The 15,319-nt window shown below is 49.1% G+C and overlaps 1 protein-coding gene across 3 annotated transcripts in view; it reads left to right on the plus strand.

The window, feature by feature from the left end:
* SCNN1A (sodium channel epithelial 1 subunit alpha) overlaps positions 1–15,319 on the plus strand; it is a 25,529-nt gene that overhangs the window by 7,012 nt on the left and 3,198 nt on the right. For all 3 annotated transcript variants that reach the window (XM_059403753.1, XM_059403754.1, XM_059403752.1), the window contains exons 3-8: positions 5,519–5,786; positions 6,616–6,806; positions 10,543–10,646; positions 11,051–11,214; positions 11,602–11,700; positions 11,884–12,001. In XM_059403753.1, the coding sequence (XP_059259736.1) occupies positions 5,519–5,786; positions 6,616–6,806; positions 10,543–10,646; positions 11,051–11,214; positions 11,602–11,700; positions 11,884–12,001 (944 nt within the window). The remainder of the gene's footprint in view (positions 1–5,518; positions 5,787–6,615; positions 6,807–10,542; positions 10,647–11,050; positions 11,215–11,601; positions 11,701–11,883; positions 12,002–15,319) is intronic.

The following is a 15,319-nucleotide window of genomic DNA, read 5'->3' on the forward strand; positions in this document are numbered from 1 at the left end:
TGTGAGAGGAGGCCACCGAGGGGAAAGAGGGAGGGAGGAGCGGCACACAGGGAGGCAGCAGGGATCTCAGCCCCTAAGCCTCTCAGTCTCCCTGCTCCTGCTAGTCTATCCTGAGCAGGAGATGAGGGTATGGAGGGGAGATGGCCAGGTGCTGAGAAAGGAGATTTTGCTCCCCATTCTCAAGTGCTTCTGAGCCCAGAGGCAGAAGTAGTGGGAAAAGCAGGGACCATGAAGTCAGACAGGCCTGGGCTCAGATCTTGGCTCTGGGACTTCCTTGCTGAGTGGTGCTGGAGAAGCTGCCCGGGTGATGGATGGTCCTCAGTTTCTTCAGCTGTCAAATGGAGATAGTAGTGTCTGCCTGGCTGAAATGTGGGAGGGTGTGGGAGCTGGGTAGTGACCATGGCTGGGTAGGAGGTCAAGGTTTGAAGTCTGGACTGTTCTGCTGAAGCCCCCATGTTTGCATTCTTTATTCCCTCCTCTGCCCTGCTCTCTTTCCAGCGCCCTCCCGCTTGCAGGATAAGAACTGATGTCATTAGCGGGTTTTACTCCGCATCACTTCTCTTAGTTCTAGCTGTCAGCCGAAAGGGAGGGAGGGATTTATTTTCTGAAGGGGGAATTTGGGAATGCTTCTCCCTTCCTTAAACAACTCCCCATCAACCAAAAGGAGAGAGGCAGACCTTGGGGGAGGGAGTGTGTTTTCTGTGGAGCCTGGCCTCTTCTGGAGGTGGGGTTGGGGTCTCATCAGAGACCTCTCTGGAAGAGGCAGGAAGGAGCCAAATAGGAAGGGGGACTGTCAAGGGGGAAACTGGCATAGGGACAGCCTGGAGCTCTTTGGGGAGGAGCAGCGTGGCTGGAGAAGGTGCTAGAATTTCTGAGTCGAAGATGAGGGTGAGAGAGTGTACAAGGCAGAAGATGGACGCAGAGGAACTTGAGACAGCTTAAGGGGGTGTGGAAAAGGAATGCTCAGCCAGAGATGTGGTGGCATATGTGACAATAACTCCAGCCAAGGTGGCAGACCTCGATTCTTCCTATGTGAATGGGAGAGAGACGGTTGCGTTTCTCAGGCTTCGGACTCCTGTCCGTGTCTTCCAGATACTCAGTGTCCTGTTCATTTCGTGTCACTGAATATTTTTTTACTTAACCCCCTGAGACCTTCACGTGGTATGGAGATCTAGTGTTATGCCCCTTTTACAGGTGGGGAGACTGAGGCTGGATTCAGAAAGAGTGAGTTACTTACCAACATGACCCAGCTGGAAGTGTGTGTTGGGAACACCAGGACGTACATCTAGTTAATTCTGGGTTCAGTGCTCCTTCTGGGGCAGCTTGTCAACCTCCTAAAATAGCCAGCTCTGGCAGGGAAAGAGTGGAGGACAATAAGATGGCAGGGGTGCTTTCTGACCCGGTTCCTGGCTGGGTAGACTTGAACAAGGCACCTGCCTCAGGTTTTTCACCTGCGAAAAGGAATGACAATAGTATTAGCTGACAGTGGCCAGCAGTTTGCTGAATTATACTGAATATTACATTAAATTATGTCCTTTCTAATACCACAGCGCCTGGCTCAGAGTAAGTGCTCAATAAAGACTAGCCGGTTCTGCCATCCTTTGAATTACCCAGTCACAAGCAAGTCTCTGGGAATGTCAGACACACACCTCTGACCTGAGCTACATTTTCTGAAGAGGGGCAGCTGGGGCTGATGCCTGGGGCTCGGCCAGATAGACTTTATGAAGGAGGGAGAAACCGAGCCTAGTGGAGGAGACAGTGAGGGTATGGCCTAGAGACTGGTTAGGGCCCCTGGGGTTCTTATAAAACAACCTTGTTTGGGCCCCACCCTTTCCCACGAAACCCCAATCTCTGGCATTACTCCTGACACACACGTATTTGACCTCTTCTCTTCGCTTCTCTTCCCTTCCTCTCCTCTTCTCTCTCCTTCCTTCCTCTCATTTTTTTTTTAGAGACAGAAAGAGAAAGGGTGAGTGAGGGGAGGGGCAGAGGAAGTGGGAGAGAGAGAATCTTAAGTAGGCTCCATGCCTAGCCTGGAGCCCAGTGTGGGGCTTGATCTCACCACCCTGAGATCATGACCCAAGCCAAAACCAAGAGTCAGATGCTCAGCTGACTGAGCCACCCAGGTGCCTCTTGACTTTTTCTTTAATTGAAGTATAACTGGGCACCTGGGTGGCTCAGTCGGTTAAACATCAGCCTTGGGCTCCAGTCATGATCCCACAGTCCCGGGATGGAGTCCCATGTGGGGCTCCCTGCTCAGTGGGGAGTCTGATTCTCCCTCTCCCTCTGCCCCTGTTCCTGCTCCTTCTCTCTCTCAGATATACATAATTATATACATACATTATATACATATACATTTTATATACATATATACATACATGTGTATGTATGTATATATTATATGTGTATATAATCGATATACATGTATATGTATATATGTATACATATACATATATAATTGTGTATATATATACATATATATAATTGATATACAGTAACATGCATAAATCTTAAGTTCTCAAGGAAGTTTGACTATCAAGATCCTGAACATTTCCATTATCTGGTGGCCCTTTGAAGTCCATTCCTCTCCCTTGCCTACTGTCATTCTCTTACTTCTGTCACCATCAGTTAGTTTGACCTATTCTCGGATTTTTTAAAGGAAATCACATTTTTTTTTTTTTTTGGCATGTGTCTGGCTCAACTTACTGATTACTGTATTTCTGAAATTCTCCCATGCTTTTTGCCTCCTTTTATTGCTGAGTAGTATTGATGGACACTTGGGTTGTTTTCAAGCTTTTTGCTCTTATGAATAAAGCTGCTATGAACATTCACGTACAAGTCTTTATGTTTTCATTGTGCTTGAATGAATAGCTATGAGTGGAATCGGGTAGAATATCCGGAAGTGAAATTGCTGGGTCATAAGGTAGATGGGTGTTTAACTTTGGTAGTCGAGGGCTACCAAGTGGCCCTCAACTGTGCCATTATAGACTCCCACCAGCTGCAACTCCAGCTGCTGTCCATTCCCACCAGCTGCAGCTCCAGCTGCTCTCCATTCTTACCGGCATTTGACATTGTCAATCTTTTAGGCTTAGCCTTTTTTTTTAAAGTAGGTCCCATGCTGGGTGTGGAGCCCAAAGCATGGCTTGAACTCAGGACCTTGAGATCAAGACCTGAGCTGAAATTAAGAGTCAGATGCTTAACTGACTGAGCCACCCAGGTGTCCCTAGGTTTAGCTTTTCTAATGGATGTTAAATGGTGCCTCATTCTTGTTTGTTTGTTTTAGAAGTTTGCCTTTCTTAAAATTTATATTTTTGTTGAAGTGTAGTGAGGACTAATTATGTTGAGCACCTTTTCTTTCTTTCTTTCTTTCTTTTTTTTTTTTAAGATTTTATTTATTTATTTGACAGAGATAGATCACAAGTAGACAGAGAGGCAGGCAGAGAAGAGAGAGAGGGAAGCAGGCTCCCTGCTGAGCAGAGAACCCAACACAGGACCCTGAGATCATGACCTGAGCCGAAAGGCTTAACCCACTGAGCCACCCAGGTGCCCCTGTTGAGCACCTTTTCATGTGTTTAGTGACTATTTGTGTATATCTTTTGGTGCATTTTTACTTTTATTGTCTTTTTCTGGATTTGTTTTTGGTTCATTTAAAAACAATTTGCCTTTTTATTGCTGATTTGTAAGAGACCTTTATATTGCAGGATAAGGCCTTCCTAAGGTGTTTTAAAATTTATTTTACTTAAATTCAATTAATTAACATATAGCATATTATTAGTTTCAGAAATGGAGCTTAATGATCCATCAGTTGCTTCCTTAGATATATATATGTGTGTATATATATAATATGTATAATACATATATGTATATATACACACACATATATTATATATGTATATAATATATGTATATGTATTATGTACATATTTTTTTAAACCAAAAAACATAAACTTAAGGTCATGAAGGTGTATCTTCGATATTTCCTTCTAGAATCTTTCTGCTTCTGAATTTTATGTTTGGGTCTATGATCCAACCTGATTTAATATTTGTGTATAAACTGAGGTGGAGGTTGAGTTTCCTTTTTTTTTTTTTTTTAAATTTTTTGTTTTTCTTCTCAACATAGCATACATCTGTTTGAAAAAATTATTTTCATTAGGTTTTGTCAAAACTCAGTTGACTGTATATGTGTGAGTTTATTTCTGGACTTTATTCTGTTCCCTTAATCTATTGTCTATCCTTACATAAGCACTGCCCTTTTTTGCTGACTGAGGCTTCACAGTGAGTTTGAAGTCAGATAGAGTTAAGGACTCCAGCTTTGCTCTTTTCCAAAATTGTTTTTGAGGGATGCCTGGCTGGCTCAGAAGAATATGGGACTCTTGATTTCAGGGTCTGAGTTTGAGCCCCACATGAGGTGTAGAGATTACTTAAAAATAAATAAATAAACTTAAAAACAGAATTGTTTTGACCACTGTACATTCTTTCCATTTCCACAAACACCTTAGAATCAGCCTGTCGATTTCTTCAGAATGTTTGCTGACCCATGAACTCATGTAACTCCCCATTCATTTTGGCCTTTGAGTTCTGTCAGCATGATTTTCAGGATAAAGCTCTTGCCTACCTTTCATTAAATTTATTCCTGGTATTTGATGTTGTTTATTTTATTTTATATGGTGTTGTTTTGTGATTTCATTTTTCCATCTTTTTGTTGCTATTATCTAGAAATACAGTGAATTTTTGTACATTGGTTTTGTATCCTACAACCTTGTTGAATTTATTAATGTGTGTTTTGTTTTGGTAGATTCTAGCCCTAAGGCACTGCTATTATGGACTTTCATGATGGAGAGGGTAATAGGGCCTGTACGGGAAGGAATGTGATGATTTACACTGGACAGTGTTTAACTTCTGGTGTTTGGGCCCCACCCATCACTCATTAAAACTGAGTCTTTGATGGGGAGGGGCCGTGTGTGCGACATCTGTAGTTTTAAAGTTCCTGGGGAAGTTTAGAAGTGCAGCTCAGCACCCCTAATTTAGCAGGTGCTAGGTGGCAGATGGGCCCAAAGGCCACTTCGGGGGGCCCGGGGGGCCCGCGGGGACCCGAGTGGGATGACCCGCACACCGCGGATCCCAGGGAGCGTGTGGGCGCAGGACGAGGCCACACCCTGTCCCTGCTTTGGAAAAGGGCAGAGGAGTTCCGGGCTCCCCTCTCCGCCAGGGCGAGTGGGAGGAGAGCGCCCCCCAGACAGGCGCCTCACGCCTCTCCCTTCTGATAAACAGGCCGTAATAACGCCGTCACCGCTGAGGCTCATAGTCGCCTTCACTGCCCCCGCGGAACACCTTGTCTACACCCCCACGTCCCCCGCCCTCCGAGAGAGCCCTGGGGCCACCAGAGCTATTCCCCGCAGGCTTCTCCTTGATGAACCGACCTCACCGGTTTCGGGCGAGGAAACTGGGGCCCTCAGGGGCCAGGGACTCGCGCGAGGCCGACCCCCCAGACCGACCCCCTTCCCATCACCCCTTCCAGGGACACGCAAATTAAAGGGGAGCTGGAGGAACTGGACCGCATCACCGAGCAGACGCTGTACGATCTGTACAAGTACAACTCTTCCAGCACCGTGGGGGCCCACCCCCGCGGTCGTCGCGGCCTCGGGGAGACTTGGCCGCACCCCCTACAGCGCCTCGCGGCCCCGGCCCCGCCCTCCCGGGCCCGCCAAGCCCGCAGCGCCAAATCCATTGTGCAGGACAACAACCCCCAAGTGGACAGGAAGGACTGGAAGATCGGCTTCCAGCTGGTAAGGCCCCGCCCCCTGAGCCCGGGAGGCCCCGCCCGCCGCCCCGCCCCGGCGCCCCGGCCCCGGGGCCGCCGGGTTCCTCCTGAGCCCGGGACCCGCCTGCCTTTCCGGACCAGGCTTCAGTTGCCTAGCGACGGGAGGCGGGATCTTGTCGGCCAGCAAAATACTTTAATTAACTAACACCTTTCTGTGTGCGGGCTTGCCGGGGGTGGGGGGGTCTCCTCGCCCCGGCCTCTGTGGGAGCGTTCCAGCGGCCGGAAGTCAGCTCTGTTGTGAAAAAAGCGGGTGGAGCTCAGTTGGGACCCACCAGTAGGGAAGTGGGGCTCTGCCGGCCTAAGAGAGGAGGAGACAGGAGAAAGACTTAAAAAGATTGTTTTAATAAAAAGTAAAATGGACAATAAGCGGAAGTGGGGGAGTAACAGGAAAGAAGAGAGACCCTGTTTGGGGAGAGTGGACCATACAGCCAGGAGACCTGGGTTCTCGTCCTAGCTCAGTTACTAGGGCAAACCTCTTGATTCCTCCGTCTTGCCATCGGTAAAATGGGGAGACGAATGCTTGCTCCACCCTCTTGCAGAGGCTGTAGAAATGACCCACAAGGTGTGTACAGCTCCCCTTCTCCTTGGCCAACCACTCCCTTAAGCCCCTGCTTTCCTGGTCCATTCTCCTCTGGGCTTCAGCTTCTGTCTGCCTTCTGTTCTAACCCCCTCCTGGCTCCCCACCCCATCTATTAGCCCTGGGGACCCCAGACCACTCCATGTTTGACCTCAGCCTGTCCTGCAGCCTGTCCCCTGCTGCCGGCCTTCTGACACTCTGTGGTCTCTGTGTCTAGTGCAACCAGAACAAATCGGACTGCTTTTACCAGACTTACTCGTCAGGGGTGGATGCAGTGAGGGAGTGGTACCGTTTCCACTACATCAACATTCTTGCGAGACTGCGAGACACTTCTCCTGCCCCGGGGGAGGACATGCTGGACAACTTCATCTTCGCCTGCCGCTTCAACCAGGCCTCCTGCAGTCAGGCGTGAGTCCCTCTGCCTGCCCTCCGTGCTCCCCACAGGGTCTCCTTCCCCGAGGCTCGTGTGGGCGGCACCCGGGGAAATGCAGGGAAATGCTCACATGCAAAGAGGAGAGGAGGGGCATGCACCTACCTCAGGTCCAAACCTCTGTCTTGTGGATTATCCTGCAGGGGTTCTTGGTCTGAGTGAGGCAGCCTAGTAGGGATGCCCTGGAAAGGCTGGATGGGGTTGAGGTCTGGCTTTCAGACTCCCATGGCTGGAAGCTTGCATCTCCATTTTTCTAAGGCCTGTTTGTCACTAGCCCAAAACTCAGAAGTGCCTGGGAGGTCATCTTCTCAGAGGAGGTGGACAGTAATGGTTTGGTGGAAATAGCATGGATTGAATCAGGGAGTGAGCCTGAGTCCCTGCTCTGGCTCTGTAACTTCCCAGCCAGGTGACTCAAGGTATTTGATATCGCTCTGCAGAGAGCGTTTCTTTGTTTATAAAATGGGGGAAAAAGAGATCCGTTCAATGTTCATTCAGCAAATACTGTTTACTCTCTGGGCTGTGTGCCAGTCACTGTTCTAGGATACACCAAATAGGAAAATATATATAACTTTTGGCCTCTTGGCATTTCTATTCAAGCCATGAGGATGTTGATTATACCCATCTCCAAGTTCATGAGATAAGTGTGAGGGCATTTTATAAACTGCAAGGAGACTTGGGTCGCATCACCCTTGAACTCCAACAGATAGATGTGGCTTGCCCTAGGTTTCCAGGGCAACCCTAGCTAAGGATCCTTCCCACTCCCCTGCAGTGCCCGCCAGGCATTACCTGGGTCAGAACTCTAGTCATTATGTCCTCGCAAAGAGGTCGTGGCAGGTGGCAGCCTCTGGCCCCTCCTACCCCTGCCTGTGATTTATAGTGTATTCACAGAAATGTGCAAGCCTGATCTAATTTTAGAACATTCTCCTCACCCCGAAAAGAAACCCTGCACCTACCAGCGGTCACTCCCCATTCCCTCCCCTCCTCCACGACCTTGGAAACCAGGAATCTACTTTCCATCTATATGTATTTCTTGTCGTGGGCATTTCGTATACATAAAATCATATTCTATGTGGCCTTTTGTCTCTGGCTTCTTTCACTCAGCATGATGTTTTCAAGCCTGTCCATGTTGTAGCATGTATCAACACTTCATTCTTTTAAATTTTTTTTAAAAGATTTTATTTATTTGAAAGAGAGAGTGAGAGAACACAAGCAGGGGGAGCAGAGGGAGAGGGACAAGCAGAGGGAGAGGGAGAAGCAGGCTCCTCAATGAGCAGGGAGCCTAATGTGGGGCTTGATCCCAGGATCTTGGGATCACAATCTGAGCCGAAGGCAGACACCCAATGACTGAGCCACCCAGGTGCCCCTATTCTTTCTAATTTGAAATTTTATTTATTCTTTAAAATTTTTACTTATTTATTAGAGAGAGAGAGCGAGCATGAGTGGGGTTCTGGGGTGGCAGAGGGAGAGGCAGAAGCAGACTCCCTACTGATCAGGGAGCCTGGACCCTGAGATCATGACCTGAATTGAAGATAGATGGTAAACTGACTGAGCCACCCAGGGGCTCCCGCCCCCAACCTTTTTAAAAAAGATTTATTTATCTGTTGCGGGGAGGGGCAGAAGAGGAAGAGAGAATCTTCAAGCAGACTCCCCACTGAGCATGGAGCCTGATGGAGGGCTCGATCCCACCACCCATGAGAGCATGACCTGAGCCAAGGTCAAGAGTTGGATGTTCAACTAACTGAGCCACCCAGGCGCCCCAGCAGTTTGTTCTCTTGTTGGCTGGGTAATACTCCATTGTATGGCTAGCCCGCATTTTATTTATCTGTTCCTCAGCTGATGGACATATGGATTGTTTCCGCTTCTTGACTATTACGAGTAACGTGGTTATGAACATTTCTGTACACTTTTTTGTAGGGATGAATCTTTTGATTTCTCCGAGGCATCCACCTGGGAGTGGAATTGCTGGGTCATAGGGTAATTCTGTATTTAACGTTTTGAGGAACTGGCAGACTGTTTTCCAAGTGGCCATCATCCCAGTTTCCATTTCCCCAGCAGTGTATGAGGGTTCTAAACCCTCCCCTTCCTTCATTTGCTACCATCTTTTTTTTTACTTTATAACCTTAATAGCAAACTTATATAGCTCTTCCTAAATGCTAAGCCTCATTCAAAGGGTGATTTCATCCTTACCACACCCCTGTGAGGTAAGTACTGTTATCATCCCTGTTTTACTGAAGAGGAAACTGCAGTACAGAGCGATGAAGTAACTTGATGGGACCCACGGCTCCTGCTTGTTCAAGCTGGGGTTCACATGTGTGTAGTTGAGTTCCGAAGTCTGTGCTCTTAACTGCCCCGTTCTATTGCTTCTCATAGATTCCCCTATTGTGCTGGATGTATATCTCTTTTTTTTTGCAAAGTGTGATTGAGATGTATGTGTAAGGGGTGGTGCCTCATTTCACCTTTTTTTCTTAAAGAGTTTATTTATTGGAGAGAGGAAGAGAGGGTGAGAGAGAGAGAGCATGGGGATGAAGGGATGAAGGGGCGGAGCAGGCCCCCCTCTCCCTGAGCAGAGAGCCCAACGCAGGGCTCGATCCAGGATCCTGGGATCAGGACCTGAGTCGAAGGCAAACACAGCTGACTGAGCCACCCAGGCGTCCCTCGCCTTTTATTTATTTGTTTTTTTTTGTTTATTTATTTATTTGTTTGTTTGTTTTATTTTAAGGTGCATCCTTGTTGTTCCATCTAATCTGTTGATTCCACCTGCCGCATAGAGCCCGTGGTGGGCATCCACAACGTCGTACCTGTCTGTCCCCTCTCTCCCCTGAGCAGGGCTCATAGGCCTTCCAGGACGGGCCTCTGTTCACTTCCGGAGCCTCTTCTTTCCCTCCATGAACCCAGCCTTTGCTCTGGAAATGCTGGCTTGCTAGCACATCCCAGAATGGGCACCCATCTTTCACATCTCTGGGCTTTTGTTCTTTAAGGCCAGGGGAATATTCCAGATCATCTAGTTCCAGTCTCCTCCTTTGACAGACAAGAAAAATAAGCTTAGAGAAGATGACTTGCTCAAGGCCATCCCAGCAGAACCTGGCTCATTCCTGCCCTGGGTGCTGACCTTCTTCCTCTTAGCTCTGTGCTCACTGCTGGTCTCACGGTCTCCTCCAACCCTGTTCGCTCCCAGTTCTCCACTTCATTTTTTGGCCCCTGTTTATTAACCATCTTCTCTATTGTCTGTATGCCAGGAACTGTGCAGTTAACCCAGAGATGATACAGAGATGAATGAGATGTGACCCCTGTCCTCAAGGAGATCACAGTCCAAATAGGGAACTAAGATACAGATACATGAAAAGCTAGGGACACTGCCAAAAAGTCTTCGTAATGCAGCACAGTGACACCAGAGAGGTCACAAGGCCAGTGAGGTCAGGTGGCCTGGGGGGAGGAGACTGGACTAGAAGGTAGAGGACCCGTTTTTGAGTCTCAAGTTTGTCATCATTGTTGGTGTGACCTTGGGCAGCTCCTTGACCTCTCTGTGCCCTGGCTTCCTCTTCTATGATGTGGGGATGATCCCTTCGATTGGTAAGAGTGGCTTAGGGAGCGTGGGTAAAGCTCCCAGGGTGTGCCAGCACATAGTAGGTGGTCAGGAAACCAAGGTCACCGAAAGTTCTCTCTCTGATCCCCTACACTTCCCTTTCTGATCCTACTTTCCCTCCTCCTGGATAGGAATTACTCTCACTTTCATCACCCGATGTATGGGAACTGCTACACTTTCAATGGCAAGAACAGCTCTAACCTCTGGATGTCTTCTATGCCTGGGATCAAAAATGGTAAGCCATTCCTCATTCCCGCCATCCCTGACCTCTGCCTCAGGGCTTCCTGCAGCCCTGCTCACCCACACTTACCCACCTTGTGCTCATGTCCTAGAGATGCTGTGTACCTTTGGGCTCCCCTATAACATGCCTGTCTCTATCCTGGAGGAGTCTTCTCTGTTCTTTGTCCCCCTTGGCACCACTGGGTCCACTCCAGGTGTGCTAGGAATCCCCGTCCCAATTCTGCCTGCCCCATCCCTCCCCAGTCCAGTCCAGGGGTTGCCAAATCCCTATGTAGGTCTTCCTGACCCACAGGAAGGCCCTCCTCAGGAGCAGTAGAGACTAGGCAGGTGGGAGAGGGGGTTTCCATCCCCTTACACATCTCCAACTCCGCCCCAACTTTGCCCCCTCTGTACTCGCAGGTCTGTCCCTAACACTACGCACAGAGCAGAATGACTTCATCCCGCTGCTGTCCACAGTGACTGGGGCCAGGGTCATGGTCCACGGGCAGGATGAGCCTGCCTTCATGGATGACGGTGGCTTTAACTTGCGGCCTGGCGTGGAGACCTCCATCAGCATGAGGAAGGCAAGGGTGCTGCCGGGGAGGCATTCGAGGGGAGAGCCACAGGTCGGAGAGAGCAGGAGAATTGACTCAACAGCCCGAAATCCGTAGAGGGAGATCATGTGGGGTGGGTCTGGGGCTGGTGGAGGTCTTCAAGAAGCAGCGTCGGGGACAAGGGGTTGGAGAAGTAGGGAGCCAGTGTCCTTGAAAGTATCCCTGGGATAGTTGTTGGGGGCCCCTGGGGGTATGTTTGGAAATGGCCAGGCAGACAGGAGGGGCTGGCTGGGTAGGAGATATAAACCCTCTGGGCTGAGGGAAGACAGAGAATTCAGGAAGGGGCCTGGGCCACTGGCTCTAACTGAGAGCCTCTGACTTCTGACCTCTGACTTCACTGTGCATGCGGGTACGCAGGAAGCGCTGGACAGGCTTGGGGGCAACTATGGTGACTGTACCAAGAATGGCAGTGATGTCCCTGTGGAGAACCTTTATCTTTCCAAGTACACACAGCAGGTGAGACCAGCCTGTTTCTATGGCAACCATCTCCCAGTCCTGCCCTGTAGGTCAGTTGAAAGTTGGAGGGGTATATTTGTGTGTGTGTATGTGTGTGTGACAGGTGGAGAGAGGGGTTCCCTTCCCTGCTGTGTGGAGAGGGCAGGCCTGAACCCCCTTTCCCATCACCCTCCTCTCCTCCAGGTGTGCATCCGCTCCTGCTTCCAGGAGCACATGATCAAGCAGTGTGGCTGTGCCTACATCTTCTATCCACTGCCCAAGAATGCAGAGTTCTGTGACTACAGGAAGCACAATTCCTGGGGTGAGCCTGCAGGGAGCCCCAGTCTGACCCTGGGCCCCAGCACTTTCTTGGAGTGGGAGTGAGCGCTCCCCTCTGGAACCCTCTGGGATGCTAATTCTCTCTCTCCCCTGTGTTCCAGCCCTTAGACTCACCTCTCGGTTTCCTCTCACTCTCTCTCCTCTATCCCCATTCCTCCCTCTCAGCTTCCCTCTTTGCATTCTGGCTTCTGTTTGTTTATAGAGAATTACCCCATTTAAAAATAACTTGCAGCTGGGCGCCTGGGTGGCTCAGTGGGTTAAGCCGCTGCCTTTGACTCAGGTCATGATCTCAGGGTCATGTCCCGCATCGGGCTCTCTGCTTGGCAGGGAGCCTGCTTCCCTCTCTCCCTCTCTCTCTGCCTGCCTCTCCATCTACTTGTGATTTCTCTGTGTCAAATAAATAAATAAATAAATCTTTAAAAATAAATAAATAAATAAATAAATAAAAATAACTTGCAGCATAAGGAAGGAAAAGCACGTGAGGAAAGTCTTTCTGAGGTCCTGAGGTCCTAGTGCACACTTTGCCTATAGCTTCCCCACCTCACTTGGCAGGTGCTGGGCAAGGCACAAGACTGCTCACTGGGTGCTGGAGGAAAATACTAGAAGTTATATGGATCTCTCCATCTTCTGTTCTGTATATGTTTTGTAATGTACCTAATGGATCAGTTCTCTAGTAGCAAGTATGGAATTTATGAATCAATACATAGAGAGTTACTTATTTAAGATTTTTTTAAAAAAGATTTATTCATTTATTTGGGAGAGAGAGAGAGAGAGAGCATGCCCGCACGTGCACATGGTAGGGGAGGGGGAGGTGCAGAAAGAGAGGGAGAGAGGAACCCAAGCAGACTCCTTGCTGAGTGCAGAGCCTGATGTGGGGCTTGATGTCCCAACTCTGAGATCACCACTTGAGTTGAAACCAGGTGCCCCAATTTAAGAATTTTTTTTTTACCTACAGGAGGGCACAATCAAAGAAGTTTGGAGAGCTCTGAAATCTCCAGGTTTAGGAGTAGACCAATCCCTGTTCCTTTCTGTAACTATAGTTGAGTCATGCTGCTTGGAAGCTCTGTACTAAGAAGCTGAGAGAGAAAGAAAATCCCAAACAAGAAACTAGAAAGTAGAGGGTTGGCAGTCCTGGGGCACATGCTGTCACCTGGTTCCACTGACTGGTCCTCCTCCCCGGGCTCCCCTGGGCCCAGCTCTCCTCTCACTGGTGGCTGTGCTGGAGGAGGTGAGCCTCTGCACATGTGAGGGGACCCTGGAGGTTAGCGTCTGCCTCCTTTGGTTCTGTCCCTGTGGATCTTTCTGCCTCCTCCCTTCCCTGGGTGTGCTCCCCACAGGTCTCTCCCCCTGCCCTGTAGTTGGGAGTCCCCGCCTTCCTGTTCTCCTCTCTCCTACCTTAGGTCAGAGCACACCAGAGCTGGAGGGAAACTCAGGGTCCATCTGGCCTCACTGTCTCCTTTCTCAGATGAGCAAGCCAAGGCCCAGGGGGAATATGTGATGTGATGTCCCCGTCCCATGTGCAGAGTGGGGACTCCCTGCCCACTGCTCTTTGCTGCACTCAATGTTCTGAGTGGCTGTGGGTTTGAGGATCTGGGAGAGAAAAGTAACAGTGCTGATTGCTGAGAAGCCAGGAGGGTAGGGGAGAGGAATGGGGGAGTGGGGGGAAACATGATCTGCTGTTCCCTAAGGATCTGCTGTTCCCTAAGGATTCCCGACTTCCCAGAGGAAGTGGCCCAGCTGCCCCCCTGCTTTGCCTTTCCAGACCTACCCCCCCCACGCCCCCGTCCTGGCAGACCGGGATTTGGGTCAGAAATGGACGACTTCCAGAACGGGCAACTGAAAGTAGCAGGAATGACACAATAACCTTACTTAGAACTTGGTAAAGAGGGGAGAAGGGGGATCTGTAGAGTCATCTTCCCAACCTTTTTTAGGTAACAGCTTATTGAGATCATTTATCTCCCATTTAATTCACCCATTTGATTTTAGTATAGTTTTAGTTTTCAGTATACTCACAGAGCCATGCGGCAGCCAGAGTCAACTTGAGAACATTTCCATCACTCCCGAAGGAAACTCTTTTTTTTAAAGTTTTTTTTTAAAGATTTTATTTATTTATTTGATAGACAGAGATCATAAGCAGGCAGAGAGATAGGCAGAGAGAGAGGAGGAAGCAGGCTGCCCACTGAGCAGAGAATCTGATATGGAGCTCCATCCTAGGACCCTAGGGTCATGACCTGAGCCGAAGGCAGAGGCTTTAACCCCCTGAGCCACCCAGGTGCCCCTAAAAGGTTTTATTTATTTGTTTGTCAGAGAAAGAGCACAAGCAGGGGGAGTGGCAGGCAGAGGGAGAAGCAGGCTCCCCGCTGAGCAGGGAGCCCGATGTGGGGCTCCATCCCAGGACCCTGGGATCATGACCTGAGCCTAAGGCAGATGCTTAATGGACTGAGCTACCTAGGTGTCCCCCCAAAGAAACTTTTTACCCATTATCACTCTGAGCTCCCCATGTCCTGCACCCACAGCCCCCTGTCCCAGCCCAGGAACCACTAATCCACTTTCTGTCTCTACAGATTTGCCCATTCTGGACATTTCATGGGACCGGAATCCTATACTGTGTAGTCCTTTGTGACTGCTTCCAGTATTTATTTATTTATTAAAAGATTTTATTTATTTATTTGACAGAGCTCACAAGTAGGCAGAGAGGTGGGGGGTGGGGGACAGGCCCCATGCTGAGCAGAGAGCCTGATGTGGGGCTTGATCCCAGGACTCTGAGATCATGACCTGAGCCCAAGGCAAAGGCTTAACCCACTGAGCCACCCAGGTGCCCCCGCTTCCTGTATTTAGCGTATGATTTTCCAGGGCCGTCCACGTGGTGGGATCTAGGGGTACTGGGTTCCTTCTCAGGGCTGAAGAATAGTCTATGGTACAGCTTTGTCTCGTGTGTTTACCCGTTCATCAGTTGACAGACACTTGGCTTGTTTCTATGTCCTGTTTCTGTTTCGTGTGTGAACATGTGTTTCAGTTCTCTTGGGCATATACCTAGAAGTGGCGTTTCTGGGTCATATCGTAACTCCATGTTCGACATTTTGAGGAACTGCCAGACTCTTTTCCAGAGTGGCCGCACCATTTCACGTTCCCAGCGGTGAAGAAGGACATTTCTAGCTTCTTCACATCCTCCCAGACACTTACTTATTTATTTCTTTAATGGCCATCCTGGTGGGTGTGAAGTGGCATCTCACTGTGGTTTAAGCACGTGCTTCTTACACAGTTGTTCCCAGTTTTCTTTTCTTTTTTTTTTTTTTTTTTT

Source organism: Mustela nigripes, chromosome 6, assembly GCF_022355385.1.
Source record: "Mustela nigripes isolate SB6536 chromosome 6, MUSNIG.SB6536, whole genome shotgun sequence".
NCBI classification, from domain to species: Eukaryota; Metazoa; Chordata; class Mammalia; order Carnivora; family Mustelidae; genus Mustela; species Mustela nigripes.